At 45.4% G+C, this 24,791-nt stretch overlaps 1 protein-coding gene across 1 annotated transcript; it reads left to right on the plus strand.

Annotated features, from left to right (window-relative positions):
* Positions 1-1,024: 1,024 nt before the first annotated feature.
* On the plus strand, positions 1,025-23,673 carry AMN1 (antagonist of mitotic exit network 1 homolog). The gene is made up of 7 exons (XM_077339934.1): positions 1,025-1,183; positions 4,615-4,747; positions 9,915-10,059; positions 17,233-17,450; positions 19,541-19,597; positions 20,002-20,113; positions 23,037-23,673. The coding sequence occupies exons 1-7, from the start codon at positions 1,134-1,136 to the stop codon at positions 23,108-23,110; spliced, it is 789 nt and encodes a 262-aa protein (XP_077196049.1). The 5' UTR covers positions 1,025-1,133; the 3' UTR covers positions 23,111-23,673.
* The last annotated feature ends 1,118 nt before the right edge of the window (positions 23,674-24,791 follow it).

Consider the following 24,791-nt stretch of genomic DNA (forward strand, 5'->3'; position numbering starts at 1 on the left):
CCTGTGCTGTTTTCCCCATTGAGACCGCCAAGCTATTACACGTCCTGGTCGATTCCGATGTATGATAAAGGGGAGAGACTGGACACATCTCTATCAGCAGCATCTTTTTTTTCTGACTTCTTGGGGATCTTCTAAAGAAAGAACAGTTAATACGCTCCCATATTAAACGCCTTTGATATGATAAAGGGAAACTTGGTGTTGGACTCTTTGTCTCCAGTTTTATGATGGGAGTTTCACTACTTCAGCTACAGGGATGTGGCCCTGTGACCTGAGCATATCAGGGTCATTCTTAACATAAAGACCTAATATTTTCCAGGATAATCACTGCTGGTTTGTCAACAGGGCTGAAAGCATTTTCTAGGTTTCTAACCATCAGATTTGTAAAGTTAAAAAAGATTGCCCAGTCTTCTTGTTTCTATCATCCAGGAAGCTTCCTAAAGTCAAGTCGACCCACCATTGCAATTGCTTCTTCCAGCTCAGAAAAATCAACTCCTGGGGTTTCCTGAACTTAGAAAGGAAGAGGGTCAGAGCTGGCTCAGAAAGCCCCTTAGACTTGAGGAAGTCTGAGAAAGAGTGCACGTCCAGGAAAACTTATCCCTAGAATACAACTTTGTGGGTCATTGGACTCAAACTCCATTTTCTGCAGCTGTTATGGCGGTGGTCATTGTAACATTGGCAGTTCTGTTGTCCAGTCTAAAGGTAAAGGTATCCCCTGTGCAAGCACCGAGTCTATAATTGCTTTATTTCTCCTCTCTCAGCCGGGAGGAAGGGTCTGTACACGCCTCCAGATTCTAAAGGCAAGACTTATTTTGATTTATTAATCCTGGCTGGGAAACGGTGTTAAACCCGACAGCAACCCGTCCCTCCCCCGGCGCCTCGCCTTTCCCCCCTTCCTAAAGGTAAACAGCGGGCTCGGCCCCTCAAAGACTACATCTCCCGTCAGCCTCTGCTCCCGTTTCTAGGGACGCTCTACGAATTCTTAACTTCCCTAACGGAGACAACGGGCGGGCTCGGCCGTAAAATAAGGGGCGAAGAACGCGGCGCGGCGCTCAGTGTTTGGCGACGGTCCCCGGGAGTAACCGAATCCCCCGGCCGGAGAAGAGAGGCGGCGAGGGAGTTGCCCGGGCCCGGCGATGAGTCACCTGAGCGGGCTCGGCGGGGCCGTTCAGTCCCTCCTGGATTTGTGAGTGGCCGGTGCTGCGGGCGCCCCCCGAGCCCCCATTCACGCCTCGCTCTCGCCTTTTGGCCTTTTCCGCCCCGTCGCCCCAATGCATGCCTTTCCCGCAGCCTTGGCCGCAGCAGTGCAAAGCGACACGAGTGCCTCTGAGTGTATGCAGAGCGCACCCCCTCTGCCCTGCGCCCCGCTCTCTGAAAGAGAGGATTAGGCCCATTTGGGGGGGGATTCCGCCTTTTGAACAGCATCTGCGGAGGGGTCAAGTCTCCGCCGAGCCTGGGTGACTTTGAGCCGGTCACGGCCTCTCAACGGAGACGACCTCGCGGGGTTGTTGTTGTGAGAACGCCGTGGAAGCCGGGAGAGCCATATATGTTGCTCTGAGCTCGTTGGGGAGGATGGGACTGATATTGGATCGGCGGTTCCCCAAAATGTACAAGGGGAAGCCAGGCTGCTTCTCCTGCACCCACTATGACTTAGGGCAGGGGTAGTCAAACTGCGGCCCTCCAGATGTCCATGGACTACAATTCCCATGAGCCCCTGCCAGCTGGCAGGGGCTCATGGGAGTTGTAGTCCATGGACATCTGGAGGGCCGCAGTTTGACTACCCCTGGGCGACTTTCTTTCTAGCAAATGTAATTACGATCGAGTCCAGTAGCACCTTTAAGGTGAACAAGTTTTATTCAAGGTATAAGGCAGTGTGTACATGCACTTCCTCAGATACAGTGTACTTGTCAGAGGATATACTGTATCTGACAAAGGGTAAGTGCACATTTATTTATTTTATGTATTACATTTATATACTGCCCTCCCTTATGATTCAGGGTGGTTTACATTGAAACTTTCATAATATAGTACTTTCATAATATAGTACACCATAACATTTTGATTTGGATATATAATGTTTTTAGCAGAAAGAACAAATAACGACAGCAAGAACTCATAGCAATATAGTATAGGACTTCTTGATATTGCCAATGTAATCGCCTATGTGGGAGTATTTCCTTCCTAATTTCTGCTTCTGCAATTCTCTTTCTATATGAATATGTCTGCAGAGCAACCTCTGTATGCCTATTGCAAAAGCTAAGGTGGCATATTGCAAAGGACTCTTGAGTATGTTCCACGATCCTTACTTCGAGCAAAGTTGGAGTCCAGTGGCACCATTAAAGACCAACAAAGTTTCATTATGAGCCTTTGAGTGCATGCACACTTCATGTGAAGAAGTATCTGAATAAGTTGGCTCGTGCACAAAAGTGAATAAAACTGGAAGGTCTGGAAGGTACAACTGAGCTTTCACATTGTTCTGCTGCTTCAGACCGACATGGTTCCTCAACTCAATACCCACTTAGTTAATGGAAGGGCAAACACATCTTGCTTGCCAGTGGCCCAGATGAACTGAGATCATGTACATGAGCATGATCATATACATGAGCATGCTCAATCTTTAGTTAATAGAAGGCCAAACACATTTTGAAAAAGAAGGGTTGGTTCTTATATGCCGCTTTTCTCTACCCAAAGGAGGCTCAAAGCGGCTTACAATCGCCTTCCCTTTCCTCTCTCCACAACAGACACCCTGAGAGGGAGGTGAGGCTGAGAGAGCCCGGATATTACTGAAGAAGAAGAGTTGGTTCTTATAGGCCGCTTTCCTCTACCCAAAGGAGGCTCAAAGCAGTCCCCTGCTCGGTCAGAACAGCCTTATCAGTGCCTTACAAGGTCACCCAGCTGGCTGCATGTGGGGGAGTGCAGAATCGAACCCAGCTCTCCAGATTAGAAGTCCACACTCCTAACCACTACACCAATGACCCAGATGCTTGCCAATGACCCAGATGAACTGAGATCATGTACATGAGCATGCCCAATCTTTTTGGTGCAGATTGCTTCCTTGGGCCAACCGTCCCACAAGGAGCCATGACTAATCTTTTAACTTACATGTTTCTGAGGAACCTCAGACTCCCCTGGCACCACTGGACTACATATCTATTCAATTTATTTCACTTACTTAGGAGAACCTACTGTAAACAAGTTATAACAATTTCGGTACCCACTGATACTTTGCATTGCACCCACGAAGAGTTTTTAGAAAGTGGGGCTTTTGCCCAACAACGCTGCTAGTTAGCTATGCCTATTTTTTTTAATTGTTGCTTTAGCAGCAGCTGCCATCACAGCACAAACATCTTCACTGCATCAAACCCCTGTCAAGGCCTCTATAAGCAGACTTGTGGGGAGGAAAAAAACTATTGTAAAAAGCCTGTGAACAGAGGACAAGGCTTTTCCTTGCCAGAATTAAAAAAACAAACCACAAGTATACTTTTATGTCCCCCAATTCAAATCTTGGCGCATTCATAGCGTACCAAGCTTTTATGTTCCAAAGCCCAGTTCTCCCAAGCTGAAAGCACACACTACCAGATGCTATTCGGTATTCCTAAGAGCCCAGATAAGTCCCAGCAGCTTGGTGTAGTGGTTACGAGTGCAGACTTTAATATGGCGAGCCGAGTTTGATTCTCCGCTCCTCCCCCATATGCAGCCAGCAGGGTGACCTTGGTCTAGTCACAGTCATGTTAGGGCTGTTCTCACAGAGCAGTAATATTAGGGCTCTCTCAGCCTCACCTACCTCACAGGGTGGGGAGAGGAAAGGGAAGGCAAATGAAAGCCGCTTTGAGCCTCCTTTGGGTAGAGAAAAGTGGCATATAACTCTTCTTATTCACAAGGACATTGCACTGTGTCCTAACACTAAAGTTGACCACTATCTCTAAAAGGTTGGGGACCTTTGGCACTGTTAAGTAGTTTATGAACATCTATTTTGTATATTTATGTGAATTATTGAACGGACCACAATTTACTAATTTTAAAGAGCCTCAATGAGAGCCAGCTTGGTGTAGTGCAGGGGTAGTCAAACTGCGGCCCTCCAGATGTCCATGGACTACAATTCCCAGAAGCCCCTGCCAGCGAATGCTGGCAGGGGCTTCTGGGAATTGTAGTTCATGGACATCTGGAGGGCCGCAGTTTGACTACCCCTGGTGTAGTTCTCAGGAGCACCGACTTCTAATCTGGAAAGCTGGGTTTGATTCCGCACTCTCCCACATGCAACCAGCTGGGTGACCTTGGGCTCCCCACAGCCCTGATAAAGCTGTTCATACTGAGCAGTAATATCAGGGCTCTCTCAGCCTCATCTCCCTCACTGGGTGTCTGTTGCGGAGAGAGGAAAGAGAAGGTGATTGTAAGCTGCTTTGAGTCTCCTGGTAGAGAGAGGCACCATATAAGAACCTCCTCCTTCTTGTGTTGTAAAATAAAATGACAGTTCCTTTGCCTCCTGTCGAAGAGAAGAACTCAGAAAAGGCTTCATCAAAATCTCCTGCGTAAATAAACTAAATCTTAACGATTCCACTGATGCCAGCATGGCATGCCCTTTATAAGTGTTCTTCTGTTCCTTTTCTTCCCCTTTAGATGCCTTTACTACTTAACAAGAAATATTTCCAGATATGCTTCGGATATTAAGTCCTTGCCTCCCAAAATCAAAGATAAGCTGATTAAGTCGCTGAGTGTCCAAGGATGGCTAACCGATTCCAATATTAGTATGGTAAGACCCCATGTGCCTTTCAGCCACAGTCTCCTCTCCATCTTCATTGTGGGTGTACTAATTTGTCCCCCCTCCCCTGAGGGCTGTTGTTAAATGCTGCATACATGCAAAATATTATTGGGAGAAATATCACCTGCATAAATGGTGATTAGGCACCCCTAACGCAAAACATATAAAAATATTAGCAGTGCAAGCTAATCAGACAGAGGGAACAGCTGAGGGAACAGCTGTGTAAGACTGCACCGTTAGGAAACCAGTTTTATCTTAAAACAGCAGCTCCTTATCTTATGTTCCCAAAAGGAAAACTCACAGAGGAAGGCACAAAACAGTTAAGCTTTCACGATTCAGGTCTAGCTGAGATATCCCTTTCCAGGATACCCTTCCGACTGAACTCAGTAATTTGTATTAGCTGTCCATTACTATGAGGAGTTTTGAGACTGGAAGAAAAAGTTTAAATAAACAGATGTGCAACTGGGTTAGTGCTTTAGGAAGCCAACACAAACCACTATGGTTTATCAGAGTTATATTGCAAGTGGCCCCAGCCTGGAAGGCTACAGAGCAGAGGTTGTTGGGCTCTCTCCCTTTACAGAAGTTGTTGGGAATCTGCTGCTGAACTTTAACGTGGTGCAGAGGACTTTGTGGTTCCCCAGAGCAGGGGTAGTCAACCTGTGGTCCTCCAGATGTCAATGGATTACAATTTCCAGGAGCCCCTGCCAGCGTTTGCTGGCAGGGGCTCATGGGAATTGTAGTCCATGGACATCTGGAGGACCACAGGTTGACTACCCCTGCCCTAGAGAACACAGCCAGTCATACTTTCATTTGCTGCCAAAGCCTGGAGCCTGGTGGGTGTCCAGCTACCCTAAAACCATTTTGGTGGTCCCTTTTCAAAAACAGTTCAGCCATTTTTCTTTTTAGGGTAGTTGTCCTTTTGGCCCATTCATTCTTGCAAGCCCCCCGGTTCCTGGAAACTCCGTTGCGGAACTTCAAATTCAGCAGATTAGAAGTTTGCACGGTCCACATATTCTGTTATTCAGAACAACCCTTGCCAGGACTTTATTTCTTGTTATTGAAATTACCAACAGTTTCTCAAGACCATCTTGTGGAAGGCAGCAGATCTGTTGGTCCAAATTACTCAGATCTGTTGTCTCGAGCTGTCCAGTTTGCAAGGCATGGTCTAAAGCTGAACTGTCCATTGGTCACCTGCAGATACTCCTTTGTCTCAATCAGGTGGTTCCTCTTTGTCTGACCTCTGGGATGCCAAGACCACTATGCCTCTCATCAGGCCACCTGAAAGCAAAGCGGTGGACAGATTGCTGTGTTGGTGTGAAGCAATAGAACAAAGTTTGAGTCCAGTGGCACCTTTAAGACCCACAAAGTTTGGTTCTGGGTATAGGCTTTTGTGAGCATGCACACTTCATGGACATTGGCGGTACCTGACAAGTTGCTCAATTTGATTGATTGACTAGATCCATTTACTTGCAAGCTGAGACTGTGCCAATTTCCTTGGTTGTTGTGTGCCCAGTGTGTTACTTTCTGGGTTCAGAATTACCTTCTTTTGTTTTCCCCCTGGTTTTGTCTGTTAAAGCCTTTAGTGAAATTAATTTTTGTAATGAGCCAGTCCCTTTTAGATTGTAAAACTAATCTGGCAAGGAAAATCCTTATTGCAAAACAAGCTGGTCTTAGATTTGGCTATAGGTCTGCTGGATCCAAAAAGACATGTCAGAATGACATCTGATGCAGAAAACACCCAGCCAGGGTTGTAGTCGGAAGTGTCCAAGACATGTAAACAAATGGTAGGTCAAATGGTAGGGGCTTCTGGGAATTGTAGTCCATGGACATCTGGAGGGCCACAGTTTGACTACCCCTGTCTCAGCCTAATGGAAATGGGTAACAAATTCCAGAGATAAATAGGGGAAAAAACAGCAATTTGGATTTGCTTGTGTTCACTTGAGATTGAATTGCATGGGAAACATTTGGGGTGCAATAAAGATGTCCGCATTAAGAGAATAATGAGCAAATGGGTATTCAGTGGCTGGCAGCAGTTAGCAGGAATCTTGACCTCATGACCCTGTTCTTTAAGAAGAGGACTAGGTCACCTCTGAAATGTGAGTTGGGCTAGAAGATCTGCCAACCCACCTCATGTTTGGCATCTCATGTAATCAGACCCTGAGTGTCATAAAAATCAATGGTCAACTCCCCATCACTTAAAATGCAAAGCAAGGCAATCATTTGCAAGATAGGGCAACAAAAACTGAATCCAATAGTGCAGGGGTAGTCAACCTGTGGCCCTCCAGATGTTCATGGACTACAATTCCCATGAGCATTTGCTGGCAGGGGCTCATGGGAATTGTAGTCCATGAACATCTGGAGGACCACAGGTTGACTACCCCTGCAATAGTGCCTTTGAGACTTATTCAAGATTTATTCAAGATTTATTTCGTGTGCAGGCACTCTTCCTCAGACAAAATGGAACAATAACCATTATATATACATGTGTGTGTGTGTAAATCAATGGCAAATTAGTAAACTCTGTCATAGTATCCCAGTTATGCCATATGATAATTTGCTAAAACAGCTAATCAATACTTTTGAGTTCAGTTGTAGTTCACAAAAACATTGGAGAACTAAAAACGTCTGTGTTAGTGATTAATGGCAGACACTTTCCCAGTTATGAAAAGAAATAATTAAAAAGAAACTAGTTGCTTGCCCCCAATCCGTCTTCCAACCAAGCGTGGAAGCATCCCTGCAAGTGAATCTATTTGCAAGAAAGCTCAATCTAAAAGCAAAAGGATCCCGACATGTCAAGATTAGTCTAGATTCTGGCTATATAAACATGGGTCAGGGATGGTGACAGCCCAGGAGGTATATTTCACAGAAGGGGTTCTTAAGACTCCTGACACCTCAAATGGGTCTCCTTCCTGAGTTAATTGTAAGGGGAAAAACTCAGCTCCAACACAACTGTAGGCAAAATGGTCAGGAATAGCAGAAATGCTCCGTTAACATTTTATTTAATCATGGCGTTAAACCCATCTCCAGTCAACTGTTACTTTTTGCACTGCTGCCTTAGGAAATTTATTTATTTTCTACATATATAGTCCACCTTTCTTGCAGAGACTCACAGTGGATTGCATCTTGTCAGTACAAATAAGATGTAGGGATCTCTGATATGCACAGTGTAGTTCAATATAATGGTTAGAAACCCTCATGTATTTCTATCATGATTTAGTAGTTTGCCCTGCCTTGGTGCCTAGCTGACACTCAAGGCCAAATTCCCTTTGTAGTTTTCCAAGCACGCCAGATGCCCCAACATCCCTCACCTCCCTTTCCCCCTCCCACGTCCATTTGGTCTCCCTCCTTCCCATCATTTCTCATCCATAGTTGCTATTAAGAGGTTGTGACTTCCTTGACATGGTACCTGTTTTATGTTCCCAGGAAGGGGGGAGCCTCCTTGCACCCTCTGTGTGTGAACCTGAAACCTGTGTGTTAGTTCTAACTTTGCCTTAGTGTAGTAACTGGCTAAAGAAACTTCTCTAAGGAAGGTTTGCTTTTCTTGGAGCGAACGAAGGATCTCACAACAGTCAAGATGGAGAGAGGTCTAATAAGCAATGTCCCGAGCCTAGGGTTAGTGCAATAAGCATAGAAATACTAGGCCTGATAGAGAAATAGGTCCCCTGAATCCTGAAACTAGTAAAGCCCAGTATGTTCCTGGTATCTCGGCTGTCCATCCTGGAAGAAGAGGGCAGGAAAGGGAAGATGACATGGGTAGGGGAGCCGTCGCAGCTGTGGATCTTTCGAGGAGGATTCCTGGAAGGGCTAAAAGAGGCTGAATAAAACACCTCTGGACCCAAGGGAGTCCAACAACTACTGACCTGTTTTGTATTTAGCATTCCTGGGGAAAATGGTTGAAAGGGCTGTCGCAGTCTAAATACCAGCATTCCTGGAAGAAGCTTCAGTCCTAGCCCCTTCCCAGTCATGTTTCTGGCCTGGCCATTGGGTAGAGATAGCACTAGTTGCTCTGATGGATTACCTCTGTCGCCAGTTGGACTGAGGGGGTCAGCACTGCTTGTATTATTAGACCTTCCAGTGCCATTTGACACAGTTGACCATAAGCTTCTAGCTTTGCTGATGCTGGAATTCGGGAGACAGCCCTTCAGTGGCTGATCTCCTTTCTCCAGGGTCGCAAACAGAGGGTAGCACTAGGAGAGAGATTTTCAAGCTGCCACCAGCTCACATGCAGAGTCCCACAAGGAGCGGTTCTCTTTCCAGTCCTATTCAATATCTTCATGCGCCCTCTTGCCCAGCTGGTATGGAAGTTTCGGCTGAATTGTCACCAATATGCAGATGACACCCAGCTCTTTCCTCCTGTTGGATGAGCGCATTAGCCAGCTGCCTGGAAGCAGTGACAAGGTGGCTCAAGCAGTGTCATCTGAAGCTCAGCCCTTCAAAGACGGCGGTCCTGTGGCTGGGCAGGAAGGCTGCAAGTGAGGAAGTGCATCTGCCCAGGTTGTATCCTGTGGACCAGCAGAAATTCATGACAGTTCAGGAACTTCCTTTCCCCAGAGCCATTTCTTATTCTGGAAAACTTTAATCCTGGTGTCAAGGGACTAATATCAGGCAGTGGCAGTGAGAGATGGGGAGAGGAAGAAGTGATCATTGCTTCCCCCCCCCCCCAAGATGCATGACCCCAGCAATTACTAGCCCATGTGGGTATCTCGAGGAATACAATTTCCTGTGGTCAGAAAGGGCTCAGGAGAAGGAGAGAAAGGCAGAGTCAGGTGCTTCATAAGGTGAAATGAGAGCCAGTGTGGTGGTGTGGGTAGAGCAGCAAACAAGGACTGAGGTTCGAATCCGCACTTCTGTCGTGGAAGCTCCCTGGATAACCTTGGGCCTGTAACATACTCTCAGCCTGGCCTACCTCATAGGGATGGTGTGAAAAAATGGAGGAGGGGAGCACAATATTCTAAAAGCTGCTCTGCGTCCCAACTGGGGAGACAAGTGGGATATAATACATTGATGCAAATGTGTTTCATGCCCCGCCCCCAATGTACATCACACTTTCATGCCCAAGCCTGTTCTAAGGAAAACTAATTCCTTGAGCATATCAACTTAGTTGTTGATGGGCTCATGCTACGCTACGTGAAGTCTGACCGAAATGCTTTCTTCATAGGTTCTGCACCCTGCCGTGGAGGCGTTAGATCTTCGAGACTGTCATATTTCTGATAATGCCCTGCAACAGCTTAGTAACTGCAAGCAACTTAAAAGAATAAATTTAAACATTTGGAAAAATAAGCGACTAACCATCACGTCAGAAGGTACGTTTTCTAAGTGATAATGATGTCAGTAAACATTCTGAAGGGTGGCATGATTTGTTGATTTTGTGTTTTCTCTTGGCTGAAAGTGGCTCACAAATAAATAAAACCTATTAAAACCGCATAACTCCCTCTCATACCTTCCTTCCTCCTTAAAAGATGCCTGCCATTCATACCAAGCCAAAGCTCACCTGAAAAAGGCAGGCTTTGCAGAGTCTCTCAGGCATGAGGGGTGGGGGCAGGTTGCGGGCTCCCCCAATAGTGAAAAGATTCCTTGGTTAGCTAGATAATTAAGCAACAGAGCGACAGTTAAATACAGCAGAGTCATTTATCTCTATTTGGCCAAAGAGGAAGAAGCAGGTGGAAAAGCCACACTGAATCTTCAGAGCTGCTGGTATTTCAGCCCCATCTTATATCCAGTTTTCTTACACGGAAAGTACATTCCACCTTTGTTCCCACACGCTGGTTGGGATTACATATTTTATAACTTTTAGATGTTCTAGCCTCCTTCATATTCAAATGCTACGATTCTTTGAACCTACAGACGTTCTATGCCCCTTCCTGTGATTATTCAAGCATTACGTCCTCCCTTGTGCACATTCAATACAGTATTACTGATGAGGACATATTTTCCACTCCAATAATTTATAGTTAGAGACACAGAAGCCTTTATTGTTCATTTACCAACGAGATATACAAAATATACATAGTAATAATATAGTGATAACAAAACAGCGTTACTCAGTTACGTTAAGAACATGGAATTAATTCTAAAAAGGTTGCCTAAAAATAAGGTTTGTGTAGTAGTAGAGCCATCAAGCAGTCTGTTGACCAGGGGTAGTCAAACTGCGGCCCTCCAGATGTCCGTGGACTACAATTCCCAGGAGCCCCTGCCGGCAGGGGCTCCTGGGAATTGTAGTCCACGGACATCTGGAGGGCCGCAGTTTGACTACCCCTGCTGTTGACAATCGTTGTTTCATTTGGTTTAGATTGAAAAGTGTACAATATATCGTTATTAAAAAAAGCAATGTGCAGAGAATAATATGGGGGAGGAGGTCTGTGACCTTACACCCATGAAGACACAATCTCTCTGCTATAGGGATACAGTTAAACCTAACTAAGGAAACATGAGAAGGAAATGAGTTTAGCCGAGCAAGTAATAATTCATATTTGCTTAGATCTATGGTTTATTTGCTCACACATTATTCATTAGCTCTAGTTCTTATTATGGATAGGTCTTCAAGTGTATGTTCGTCATGGTTCGCTTAACTAGGTGTCTTTCCTATTTATCAAAGCCCACTGGTCCCAAGGCGCATCAATAGGATTATGTCGGAAACCTCCATGTATTTCTGCTATGATTAAATCTCTGCTGTGGTAACACTGTGTGTGAACGAGACCTTGGGGTACTTGTGGATTGTAAACTAAACATGAGCAGGCAGTGTGATGCAGCGGTAAAAAAGGCGAATGCCATTTTGGGCTGTATCAACAGGGGCATCACATCAAAATCACAAGATGTCATAGTCCCAATGTATACGGCACTGGTCAGACCACACCTGGAGTACTGTGTGCAGTTCTGGAGGCCTCACTTCAAGAAGGACGTAGATAAAATTGAAAGGGTACAGAGGAGAGCGACGAAGATGATCTGGGGCCAAGGGACCAAGCCCTATGAAGATAGGTTGAGGGACTTGGGAATGTTCAGCCTGGAGAAAAGGAGGTTGAGAAGGGACATGATAGCCCTCTTCTGAGGGTTCTGACTATGCCTTCAACGTAGATGCTTGCATTTCTAATAAAGACTAGTTTGCTTATTTAGAATTAGAAGTCTCTCAAAGATTGCCAGCTCTGGATTAGGAAATTCCTGGGGATTTGGGGGATGAAGCATGGGAAGGGCGGTGTTTGGGGAGGACAGGGACCTCAGTGGAGTACAGTGTCAAAGAGTCCTCCTTCCAAAACAGGGAGCTATCGTGGTAGCCATACTCTGTTTACTTATTAAATGTTGTAGCCATAAGCCTTAACATTATTATAAAATCAAAAAGGAAACTAAAATAAAAGAACAATTATCACAACAAAAAGCATCAGAAAATATGCGTTTTAGTAAATACACACAATTAATACAAAAACCATAAAAGCCCAAACCATAAACATTCAATATAGAAAAAACAAATAAAATCTCAGTTTCAAATTCCCTTGACATTTCCTTCCACAAATTTCTTTCTTAGTTTTAAGTGGCAAACGTATAAACGTAATAGACAGGCAGAAGGAAATCAATGCATGCCTCATTTGAGGGAGGGAGGCTTGATATAATCTTACTCCGTTTACTAGGGATTACCTTATTCTCAGCCTGGAGAAAAGGAGAAAACATTTTCACAGTCAGAGTAGTTCAGCAGTGGAATAGGCTGCCTAAGGAGGTGGTGAGCTCCCCCTCACTGGCAGTCGTCAAGCAAAGGTTGGAAACACACTTTTCTTTGATGCTTTAGGATACTTTGGGCTGATCTTGCGTTGAGCAGGGGGTTGGACTAGATGGCCTGTATGGCCCCTTCCAACTCTAGGATTCTGTGATTCTATAAATCAGACACTATAGCGCATAATGAGCAAGATCTTCAATCTCATTAAAACCACACGGACAGAGTCGAAAGTCCAGTGGAATGTTACTAGATCTGCCCTGCAGACAAGCAGAAGGCATTTTGGAATCGTGCTTTTGTAAATGTTTTCCTCAGAGAAGCCACAGAAAGATCTGTCAGGAAACGGGAAAAAGTTTTACTAGACTTTGCCAGGATCAGTCCCTCTGATCTCTGCCATGATTTGTGATTGACCTGATAGACTCCATTTTGGTTTGATGTGTGTTGTTTGAAGAACCTTTATACCACTTAGAGTATTTCGAATTCTGGGTTAGAAAGATATCCCGAGATGCCTCCTCAATTACCTGGATGGGATGTTTTGAGGACTGGAGGGGGAGAACAGACCTTGAGTCTAGTGGCACCTTTAAGACCAGAAAAGTATTATTCAAGGCATAAGCTTTTGGGTGGACGCACTACTTCATCATACACAATGAAATGGAAATTACTAGTCCATACATTATGAGCAGTATGCTAATTTCCTGCTTTGTTGGTCTTAAAGATGCCACCGGACTCAAACGTTGTTCTACCAAAAAGACTTGTATGATGTAGCCATGTTTGTTCCCTATCCTGCTAACCCCTTCAAATCAATATTCAGAAAAAAGAACACACACTTTGAGTCTGCTTTTCTACTCTGTTGAAGAGTCGACTTCTATCAGAATTGTTCCCCTTTTCAGGTGGAAAAAGACTGGCTTGTTTAAAGTAATTGGGCAATCAAGATAAAACTTTTAAACTTTTTCAGAGATTGATTAGTACAGGAAGAAAAAGAGCTGGGTTGTTTTTTTTATCTGGCTTTTTACCACCCAGAGGAGTCACAAAGTGTCTTCCCTGCCTCTCCCCACAACAGGCACCCTGTGAGGTGGGTGAGATGGGGAGAGCTCTGAGAGAACTGATTTCTCGCATCTGAGTTCCTTGAGAACTCTTGAGTGTATGCCATCAGGACCTGGAGACTTGGTGATTTATAATTTCCCCAGTAGGTTGAGAACTTAATCTCTCATCACCTCAGTTTGGCTCAGTTCTTCAGAATCCTTTCCTGAAAACGGGACAAAAAAGGCATTAAGCTTCTCTGCCATCTCCCTATCTTCAGTTAGCAATCCCTTTAATATTTTGTCATCTAAATCGCCCTGCTGCTTCCCTGATCGGGATATATTTCTTAAAATGTTTGTCTTGATGTTTTTGGAAACCTGCTCCTCAAAATCTCATTTTGCACATTTAATTATTGACTTGCATTTTTTTTTTTGCATTGGGGCAGACCTCCTACTTTAAAAGAAGTGAAAAGGATTTAGGGTGGCTAGAAATAGCTTCCTTAATACTTCTCTGTTCAGGCATGCTGGCTTAGGCAAGCCTAACCCAGTACTGTAACCATTGCCCCTTGCTTCCAGTCTCGTGGGTTTCTGTGGGCTCCCTGTGCCCCCTCCCGCACCAGGACTTTCTCCCCTCTCCTCCTCCTGACCAACCTGCCATGCATGCTTATCTTGGACTCACAGGAAGGGAAAACCGTTCCCTTGTTTTTTCTTTCACAGATAAAAATGATGGTTTTCTCTGTAACTCCTTGAGATTTTCCCAGGCCGGCCTGCTCTTCCGCCAGATGCAACCTTATCTCATTCATTCCTCCCTCCCTTCTTGAACACTCCCTACTCCTCTCCAAAGTATAAACATCTGCCAGCTTGGATTGTCTGGCAAAACATGCCATTCTATTCCCCCCCCACCTCCCCATAGTTGACCCAAAATTGTTTTGCCTCTGGTTTCTTCTTTTCTAGTGTTGCCAGAAAGCCTGGAGAAATTGTATCCTTTTCATAGAGACTTAATGTGTGAATCTTTTCATAGCATGAAGATAAAAGAAACAGGGCTCTCCCCTCAGTTCAGGCATTTGGCAATCCTGCCAATTTTCCTAGTTTATCTGACCTTGCTTTTAACATTGCAGAACGGTTCTTCTCCGGTTCACGCATGACCTACGTTCACTTTTTGTGGGGAGCCTTTCCCTGTTTCTTTGAGCCTTTTTCGTACCTGCTATTCCAGCACCTTGACCTATTTTTTAATGCTTGGACATCCTCCCCACAGGCCGAGGCTAACCCTGAGGCGTGCAGGTAAACAGCAGCTCTCCATGTCATTGGTTCTGAAATTGTTCCCACACTGCTCTGGGCCTTCCTTTGGTTTGAGAGCAGTTTGGTTTCTGTCTTCTCATAGAATAGAATCATAGAATAATAGAGTTGGAAGGGACCTCCTGGGTCATCTAGTCCAACCCGCTGCACTATGCAGGACACTCACATCCCAATCGCTCATCTACTGTAACCTGCCACCCCCTTGAGCCTTCACAGAATCAGCCTCTCCATCAGATGGCTATCTGGCCTCTGGTTAAAAATGTCCAAAGATGGAGAACCCACCACCTCCCGAGGAAGCCTGTTCCACTGAAAAACCGCTCTAACTGTCAGGAACTTCTTCCGGATGTTTCTTTTGAATTAATTTCATCCCATTTGTTCTGGTCCGTCCCTTTGGGGCAAGAGAGAACAATTATGCTCCGTCCTCCATATGGCACCCTTTTAAATACTTGAAGACGGTTATTAGATCCCCTCTCAGTCGTCTCCTCTCTAGGCTAAACAGAGCAAGCTCCCCCAACCTTTCTTCATATGTCTTGGTCACCAAACCCCTCACCATCTTTGTTGCCCTCCTCTGGACATGTTCCAGTTTGTCAAAATCCCTCTTCAACTGGGGTGCCCAAAATTTGTTTCTCTGGGGAAGTTAATTTGTTACCGGCATCCATTTTAAAATTTGTTACAACCCTATGCCTATTCTCTGTCCATTTTCTTTATTCTAGCTGGGTGGCTGCTCGTTCCTAGCATCAGACGGATAGCGTTGCCAGTAACCTGTAGAAGAAAAATATCCTCTGTCCTTATAATAGACGCTCCATGTGTAGAAATGGGCACGTGAAGCTTTTTGTGGCAGGGGAACATCCCCTGGTAATTAACTTTTTGTGGCATGGGGAACATCCCCTCTTAATTAACTTTTTGTGGCATGGGGAACATCCCCTCTTAATTAACTTTTTGTGGCATGGGGAACATCCCCCGGTAATTAACTTCCGGTGAAGTCTCTACAGAAGCGAAGAGACACTTTGCCTCTACGCAGTTGGCTACCCCACAAGATGGCACCAGCCTGGCCTTGCTTCCCTTGTGAATGCATCCCACAACAGTCTAGGAGTCCCGGCATCCTGGAAGAGAGAACTACAGGAAGTCATGAAAAATCAATAGAAAACTACAGGAAGTCATGAAAAATCTATAGAGAACTACAGGAAGTCATGAAAACCCACCCTGGCTTTTAATTGCCTAAGTTCTTGCTTTGAAATGAAACCAGGATGGCCGTTCAGAACTACCACTTGAAGCTCTTAGCAGCTTTATCTCCAGATCCCATGCAAAGGAAGTCAATTTTGCAATGGCTTTGAAATGCACCTTTGATACTGGCCTCTCCAGGCCAAGTAAGACGAATAAGGTGGGCTGTGCTTAGAAACCAAAGGCTGCATTTGTTTTTTAGATGTATCTCCCTTTGGACTGCAGGGTCCTCAAAGCGGTCCACGGCTTTCTAAAGCCACATTATTAACTTCTAAGAAGGGATCCCCGTTCCTTCACTTTTACTCCTCTTCCAAAGGGAAGTTTGTTTGTTTGTTTCTATTTATACACCGCCAATCACAACTAGTCAGCTCGTGGAGGTTCACAAACCAGTGTTAAAATTTCAATATAAAATCCCCATAAAAATACTAAACAATCTACACCACAACGAGAACAGATGGCGGAACATTAAAATGTAAACCCAGCTACGCCCAGCCCTGCTGCTCCAGCCAAGGACCCAGCAGAAGACCCCGGGCAAGATGACCCGGAGGTCTTGTTCGTTAAAAATTAGAGTAGAATAGAAATTATTTAAAGTTCTATACCGCCCCCTTTCCAACCAGTCATCTCGGGGCCGTTGAAAGGATGTTAAGGGTTTGTTGAACTGCCGTGCTGGTTTAAAAGTCCAGCCACAACTGCATCCTGTGCCAGCCTGATGGGATGGAAGTTCTTGTGAACTTTCATCGAGTGAGACTGCAGATAGCCCTCAGTCACAATCCACTGCATCCAGTTGTGCTAGAACTCTTCCGCAGGGCCTGCAAAAAGGGAGCTCCTCCACCAGGCATTCGCTTGAGGCCGACCGACTTGGAACATCAGCTAGTCGTCCCCCCCCCCCCGCAGACACCCTTTCATGACTGAACAATTTGTTCTTCCCACCATTGTTATTCACGTTGCTTTAGGATGCTTAGGGCTGATCCTGCGTTGAGCAGGGGGTTGGACTAGATGGCCCATGTGGCCCCTTCCAACTCTATGATTCTATGATTCTATGTTGAGTTGTAATTGTTACTGATAGATTGTGTTGTTCTGGCAAGCTGGGTTTGATTCCCCACTCCTCCATATGGGAAAGCGACTGCAAGCCGCTTTGAGGCTCCTTTGGATACAAAAAGGCAGCCCTTCTTCTCCTCCTTGAACCCTCTGAAGCTCGATCTCTCCGGCTGCACCAAGGCGACTTCTTATCTCTCCTACAGGAGTTGCAGCTTTGGCCTCCTCGTGCCCTTATTTGCGTGAAGTCTCCTTTAAACGATGCAGCAACCTTACGGACCACGGGGTCCTCGCCCTGGCACTCAATTGCCAGCTGCTGCAGATCGTAAGCATTGGTGGATGCTCCAGCATCACAGACACCTCGCTGCACGCCCTTGGGAAGAACTGCCGGCACCTGCATAGCGTGGATTTTTCATCTACCCACGTAAGCAGAAGAGGAAATACATTTGGGCCGCCTAGCATAAACAACTAAGGGAACGGATTTTGAGAAGTAACTTTTTTAATGCCATCAATCAAGATATATAATAAAATCAGAGTCCAGTAGCACCTTTAAGACCAACAAGGATTTATTCAAGACGAAGAGTGCTTGCACTCGAAAGCTCATGCCTTGAATAAATCTTTGTTGGTCTTAAAGGTGCCTCTGGACTCTGATTTTACTGTGCTGCTTCAAACCAACATGGCTACTCATTTGAATCTATCAAAATATATGCCACCCTTGGCTATTTTTTGATATAGCCCTCTGCTGCCTGGGTGGCAGGTGTTCCGTGGGGAGTACGATTATTTTCCCACCATATTGGGTTTTTTTGTGCATTACTCTATGTGGTTTTAAGGGGTTTTTTTAGTGGGGTTATTGTTGTGGGACTTTTTGTATTGTAACCCGCCACGATCCGGTACGCCGAGAGTGGCGGGTAAGAAATATTATTATTGTTGTTGCTGTTATTATTATTATTGTTATTGTTATTATTATTATGTCAATTCCCTTGTTTTGGAGCTTAATAACTCAAGAGGATAACCTTGTCTGCGTCATCCATTGATAAAAGAGAAGCTTCTCCTCCTGGGCTTTTCTCCTTGACCCTGTTCTTAGTTGTCCTTCCCACGGGCCCTATCAGAGGATGCCTGACACAGAACACAGCGTGCTTTGGCCAGGGATGTGTTTGGCACCGCGAACCAAGTTCTCGCTCTGCAGATAAACAGATAGGTCAAAGTGACATTAAGCCAACTTCTTCTTTTACGCAAGGGCACTGAAAAGGCCAGTATCTGTACTCTGCACTCAACACCATCTTGTTCGATGGAGAATGAGCAAATCTATGTTTGGGGATTTTGGTTGAGGTTATTGGATATATATATGTTATAGATATACACAGCAGAGTTTGGAAAATGGTATATTTTGGTCTGTCCTCGGGTTTGGGGACTGCCAGCAAGGTGTAGACTTTGTCAAACACATGGCACATTTTAGGATGCATGCCCAGGAGGTGGCCGTCGTTCCACCACCCGGACTGCATGTTTGTGCAGTTTTGCCATGCAGATTTGTGCTGTTTCTAGATGTTGGCAACTGCTCATGGATGTTTTAGGCTGATGCTGCATTGAGCAGGGTGTTGGACTAGATGGCCTCTTCCAACTTGATGATTCTGTGATCCCAGACCCCTCAAATGATTAGCTCCTTGGTGTGCAGAAAGCCAGGTGCAAATCTTCAACATTCTCACACTACGAAGCCCACACACAAAAAAGCAACAAATGACTCCCTGGTGGGATCCATGACAACCACCCCAGCTATCCAAGGTCAGAAAGATAACTGGGAGACTCCCTGGAGTCAGAAGACTCTGGCTGGAAATTTACAGCACATCTCCCTTCCTCCCTTTAAGAAAATACCCAACAAGCACCAGAAACGAAAGGCCCCAAGCTCAGGTTAAGCAGAGGCATAAAACATGTCAGCAGGGGCTCATGGTAATTGTAGTCCATGGGCATCTTGAGAGCCTCAGATTGGCCACCCCTGCTTTAGTTGCAAATCCTAGTTTGGTGCCCAGCAAAAAAATCCAGCTTTGTGGAACTCTGTACATTCAGATATCATGAGGTTTACTGAACTTCGATTCATAGTTTATTGAGATGTCCAGATGCAGCTTCACATTTTAAAAGTATCTTGCTTCACAGTTCTAGGTGGTAGTACATAAAATTTGAGATTGTTCCCCTCTGCTGATTGCTGTGCTGATCTTTGATTCGATACCTGCCAATGGTGAACTAGTAAACTGTTATCCAAGACTCTTGTCCCATCATTTGCCAGTATTGTCATTATAGATGAACCCCGGTGTGTTTTGCATGATTCCGGAGGCGAGAAAGAATTCTGGATTCCAGTTTCTAAAACCCACATAAAATGAAGAAGTAACAGATTGGAAGTTAGATTGTTTCCTGAATTGCTCAGGTTTATTTCTTTGTATGTGAGTGTGTGTGTATGTGCATGCGCGCACATGCTATATTTTTAATCCATGTACCAACAAGAAATCTATTCTGTCCATTCAGGTTACTGATGACGGCGTCATAGCACTCGTTAGTGGAATGTGTGCAAAGAATTTAAAGGTATCTCCCCCCCCCCCAACAACCCCAAGTTCCAGTGATCTAACAGTGTTGTTTTCAGTGGCTGACTTTGGTTGCGGCAGTCCCTGATGCTAGTGCTTGTCCTTGTGAGAGCCAGTTTGGTGTAGTGGTTAGGAGTGCGGACTTCTAATCTAGCGAGCCAGGTTCGATTCTGCGCTCCCCACATGCAGCCAGATGGGTGACCTTGGGCTCGCCACGGCACTGATAAAACTGTTCTGACCGAGCAGTGATATCAGGGCTCTCTCAGCCTCACCCACCCCACAGGGGGTCTGTTGTGGAGAGAGGAAAGGGAAGGCGACTGTAAGCCACTTTGAGCCTCCTTCGGGCAGAGAAAAGCGGCATATAAGAACCAACTCTTCTTCTTCTTCTTCTTCTTCAATCCGTAGGAGATCCACATGGAGCTCTGTGTGAACCTGACTGACCTAGCTGTGGAGGCTGTCCTGACTTGTTGCCCGATGATACACATTCTTCTGTTTCATGGATGCCCTCTGATCACGGGTGAGTTGGAGGGTTGCCTGGAGCTTGGCTATCTTCATTGACTACGGAGGTTGTTCAAGTAGCCATGCCAAGAACTGCTGTACCTCTTGCTCTGCCCACAATTGAAGGTCAGACGAGTGGGGTGAAGACAGAAAACTTCCTGCCTGAAGTTTCGAGCTTTCCTGTAGGATTTGTTTTCTGCCACAAAGACAGGATGTGGTAAAAGCGCATGTCTTCTAAGAAATGCACAATGGACCACCTGCGCATCAGTTAACGGGTTATGGGTTCAGAGGCAAAGACTGGCTACTAAGCTGAACCCTATCTTGCAATCTTATCACGCTCTCCAGCATGGACCACAGAACAGTACGCTGTACCATGCCATCTTCTACTGTAATAAAACACAAGCTTTCAAAGCTCTCAGTGAATTCAGTCATGTTTAACTGGAATCTAAAGGAGAACAAAACAGGCAGCCGAAAATTATGTATAGGGGCAGATATGCCGCCATGAAAATAGGTCTGTTTTTTTGGAGGTGGTGAGCTCCCCCTAACTGTTTTCTGGAGGTGGTGAGCTCCCCCTAACTGGCAGTCTTCAAGCAAAGGTTGTGGATACACACTTTTAGGATGCTTTGGGCTGATCCTGCGTTGAGCAGGGGGTTGGACTAGATGGCCTGTATGGCCCCTTCCAACTCTATGACTCTATGAAAACGCCAATCATGGCAGTTCTGCTGTCTAACGTGAACACATGATGTCGCCTTATCTGGAATCAGATCCTTGGCTCTTTAAGGTTGGTACTGTCAGACTGGCCATGACTCTCCAAGATCTTTGGCTGAGGTCTTTCCCATCACCTGCTCCCTTTAACAGGAGATGCCAGGGATTGAAACTGGGACCTTCATAGAATCATAGAATCATAGAGTTGGAAGGGGCCATACAGGCCATCTAGTCCAACCCCCTGCTCAACGCAGGATTAGCCCTAAGCATCCTAAAGCATCCAAGAAAAGTGTGTATCCAACCTTTGCTTGAAGACTGCCAGTGAGGGGGAGCTCACCACCTCCTTAGGCAGCCTATTCCACTGCTGAACTACTCTGACTGTGAAAAACTTTTTCCTGATATCTAGCCTATATCGTTGTACTTGAAGTTTAAACCCATTACTGCGTGTCCTCTCCTTTGCAGCCAACAGAAACAGCATCCTGCCCTCCTCCAAGTGACAACCTTTCAAATACTTAAAGAGGGCTATCATGTCCCCTCTCAACCTCCTTTTCTCCAGGCTGAACATTCCCAAGTCCCTCAACGTATCTTCATAGGGCTTGGTCCCTTGGCCCAAGATCATCCTCATTGCTCTCCTCTGTACCCTTTCAATTTTATCTACGTCCTTCTTGAAGTGAGGCCTCCAGAACTGCACACAGTACTCCAGGTGTGGTCTGACCTTGTTGCCTGCAGAGCAGGAGCTGTACTTCTGAGCCACCACCTCTCCCTCTTCACCAGTTTGCCTATCAGCTCTCACTTTTAGCTCCCAGGCTAGGAACAGGTTTATCTCCTTCAGTGTTAAAGAACCAGCCACCTGATATATATGGGAGGCACAAAAACTAGAACACAGTTCACACAAGACCTTCTATTACGACTAACCCCACATATTTCTGTGCTAGCTTTTGGGTTTTCCAGAACTCCCTATCAGAGTGGATGTTCCAAAAAAAGAATAGTGAGGAGAAGATGCTCTTGGACATAACATAAAATCCCGGGGTAGCCTGCCCTTGTGCTATCCATGTTGTCTGTAGGGCTAATGGCTAGCACCTGGCCATGCTATGCTTCTTGGGGCAAGAGGCCATAGAACAAGATACATTCTACTGAAAACACCAATTATAGTTGAACAGCTCTTTGAGGTGTACGAAAAAGAGTAGGGCTTCTTTCAGGGATGACAGCCAAGACTTTTACCCAAAGCCAGCCAGTTTATGCCAGTTTATCCAGCGTCAGGCCTTGAGCATACTCAGTGCAGAAAATCTTTTTAACCCAGGTGTTGTCTGTGAAGTTCTCCTGCTTTCCCAAAGATCTGCATCTTTCCCCCCCAAAAAGCTTTTCTCCCCCTTGTTTTCTGCTCAGCTATTCTCTCCTTCCTTGGTTCTCTTGCTTCCTTTCTGCCTGACCAAGTTGGGCCCTCCCATTCGCTCAGGTGGGAAGCCAGCAGAATCCCATATAAGAACAAATGACCAAGTTAGTCCTCCTTTTATGAAGTACTCCTAACTGTGATGCTCACAGAAAGAGGCAGAGCCAGAATGCCACTGATTCTTCAAGAAAACCACCCTAGTACAATCCGTAGTCCGTCTCGGGTAAACGCTCTTCTGCATTATTATGAAGGTAACGCACAGAGCAATTTTCTTTGTCTTCAGCACCAGAATAGAGGGAACTGGTAAGGGTGGCGACGGCGGATAGTTACAAACATAGTGTTCTATAAATATGGCTAAATGTTCTATAATGTTCTATAAATATGGCTAAAATTAGGGTTACCAACCTCCAGGTGGGGCCTGGAGATCTCCCAGCGTTACAGTTGATCTCCAGAGTCCTGTGCCATCTTTTCCCTCCAAAGCTTATGGAGTGGCATGCACCATGGTTTCCTGGTTGGCTGCAGTGTTGAGGGTTGGGTCTGCTTAGATTCAGGAGTAGAACAGTATCTCAGGTGCTTCCAGATCATTCCCTGAAGCAGAAAACTGTAGGTAGCTGGGGGTTTTCTATCCCAAAAGTGAGGAGATTCAGTCCAATTGAGCTTAGTGTTACAAGGCAAGACTCAACAAATGATAATCCAGTCAAAGCAACTTAAATTTGAAATAATCTGTTGTGTAAAAGCACTTTCCGTTGAATTATTTTTGACAACTGGCCCTAAATGTGTTTTTTTTAATTTATGGGAAACTGTGAATGCTCATCCTTGTTTTCCGTTCTTGTATTCTATTTTGCAGACCGTGCCCGAGAAGCCTTAGAACAGCTGGTTGGACCAAACAAATTTAAGCAAGTTTCATGGACGGTTTATTGAATTCTGTAATTCTCGTGTGGGGTGTGTGAAATGGCAGACAGGATCTGAGTGTTGGGGAGGAGAATGTTGTAACTGGAAAAACATAGGTAAGGCAGAAACCTTTATCAGTTTCCTGCCGGAGTGGTCTGTTATCACCCAAGTAATTTCCTGCCCAGGAGTTGTATTAATGCTGTCTGTGTTGTAAGAAAAAAATAAGGGCCTTATATTGGTTGCAGGGTTTTTTTTACTCCACATTACAAGTGAAGGATGGGGACATTTCTTATAAAGAAGAGCAACTTTGGAGAAGTCTAATAAACAAAATAATTGGGCTGAATCCAAAGGTGCTCTTCTATGAGCAGACAGTGCTTTGAGTTCCCATATCATGCGCTGGCAAAGGGCCAACAATAATGGGAGGCCTGCAGCGCATGGAGTGAGCCAGCATAGCTTAGGAGCTAACAGGTTTAAGCGCCTTGTCAGGCATCCCTTTGAGGACCAAGTGTGTTCCCAGGTAGGTCTCGTAACTGGAGATGTGTTTTCTTTGTGCTCTGTCTTGTGTTCAAAATAAAATCTCTGGCTTTCTTCAAGTTTCAAATGTCATTGCTTTCATTTGGTTAGCAGCAAGAGCGAGCACAGATGTATCTGGTAGAAAAACAAAGCAACACTACTCTGTGGCTCTATACCGGGGGTGGCCAAACTGTGGCGCTCCAGATGTCCATGGACTACAATTCCCACGAATCCCTGCCATTATGGGAATTGTTGTCCATGACAGGTGGAGAGCAACAAGTTTTGGCCACTCCTGTTCTATACAGACATCTTTGACCAGGTGTAGTCAAACTGCGGCCCTCCAGATGTCCATGGACTACGATTCCCATGAGCCCCTGCCAGCATTTGCTGGCAGGGCCTCATGGGAATTGTAGTCCATGGACATCTGGAGGGCCGCAGTTTCACTACTCCCATCTTTGACCAAGATGCAAAGCTTTGGCCTGCTGCGACCACTAGGGGGCAGATTACAGTTAAGCCTTGCTGGAACGATATTGTGTATTTCTTCTTAGAACATGTTGTACATGCACAGCCATCCCTGAGTCAGCCATCCCTTCTGCAGCATATTTTTGATAGATATTATGTCAGAATTTCCAAACACAAAAGTTTTTATCTTTTCAGGATTAGAGCAAGACTAGCCACGCCCTCAACTGGGTTGATTTACAAATCAAAACACATTATTAAACACCAGCAGCACAGTGTTCAAGCCAAAACAAATGATCACATGTAAAAAGCACGTCACGTTACCTTGCCCATGAAATTCAGGACTGGCCAGCTGGGAACTTCAGAGGTAGAAAGTACATACCTGGTCTTCTCGAGGACGGGAGGGGAGGTGGGGAGGAAACAGAATCACAGTAATATCTAGTTTTGCTCTTGTAACACTGGAGAATATGGACCCTGGTTTGAGCTCTTGAGATAAGAGCTTCCATTGGCCAGATGGTCCTATGTGTCCTTTGCTTCAGGGAGCAGGTTAAAGATGAGTTATACCATCTCCCTGCAACTGTCTCTTCCACCCATATTCTGGCAATATCTTGCCCAACAAGACAGGTTTACTTTCACATCCATGAGTGAAGAAAAACCTTAATCAAGATTAATCATCTCGTAACTATTCCTGGCCTGCCTTCCTGATGCACATTACTTCAAGCAGCAGTTTCTGTTTGTA

Source organism: Paroedura picta, chromosome 5 (assembly GCF_049243985.1).
Source record: "Paroedura picta isolate Pp20150507F chromosome 5, Ppicta_v3.0, whole genome shotgun sequence".
NCBI lineage: Eukaryota > Metazoa > Chordata > Lepidosauria > Squamata > Gekkonidae > Paroedura > Paroedura picta.

Excerpts from the sequence above, each read along its gene's own strand:
- AMN1 (XM_077339934.1), top strand. The coding sequence starts at position 1,134 with ATGAGTCACCTGAGCGGGCTCGGCGGGGCCGTTCAGTCCCTCCTGGAT. Across the intron at positions 4,748-9,914 it reads CCGATTCCAATATTAGTATG|GTTCTGCACCCTGCCGTGGA; the intron begins GTAAGACCCCAT and ends CTTTCTTCATAG. Across the intron at positions 10,060-17,232 it reads ACTAACCATCACGTCAGAAG|GAGTTGCAGCTTTGGCCTCC; the intron begins GTACGTTTTCTA and ends TCTCTCCTACAG.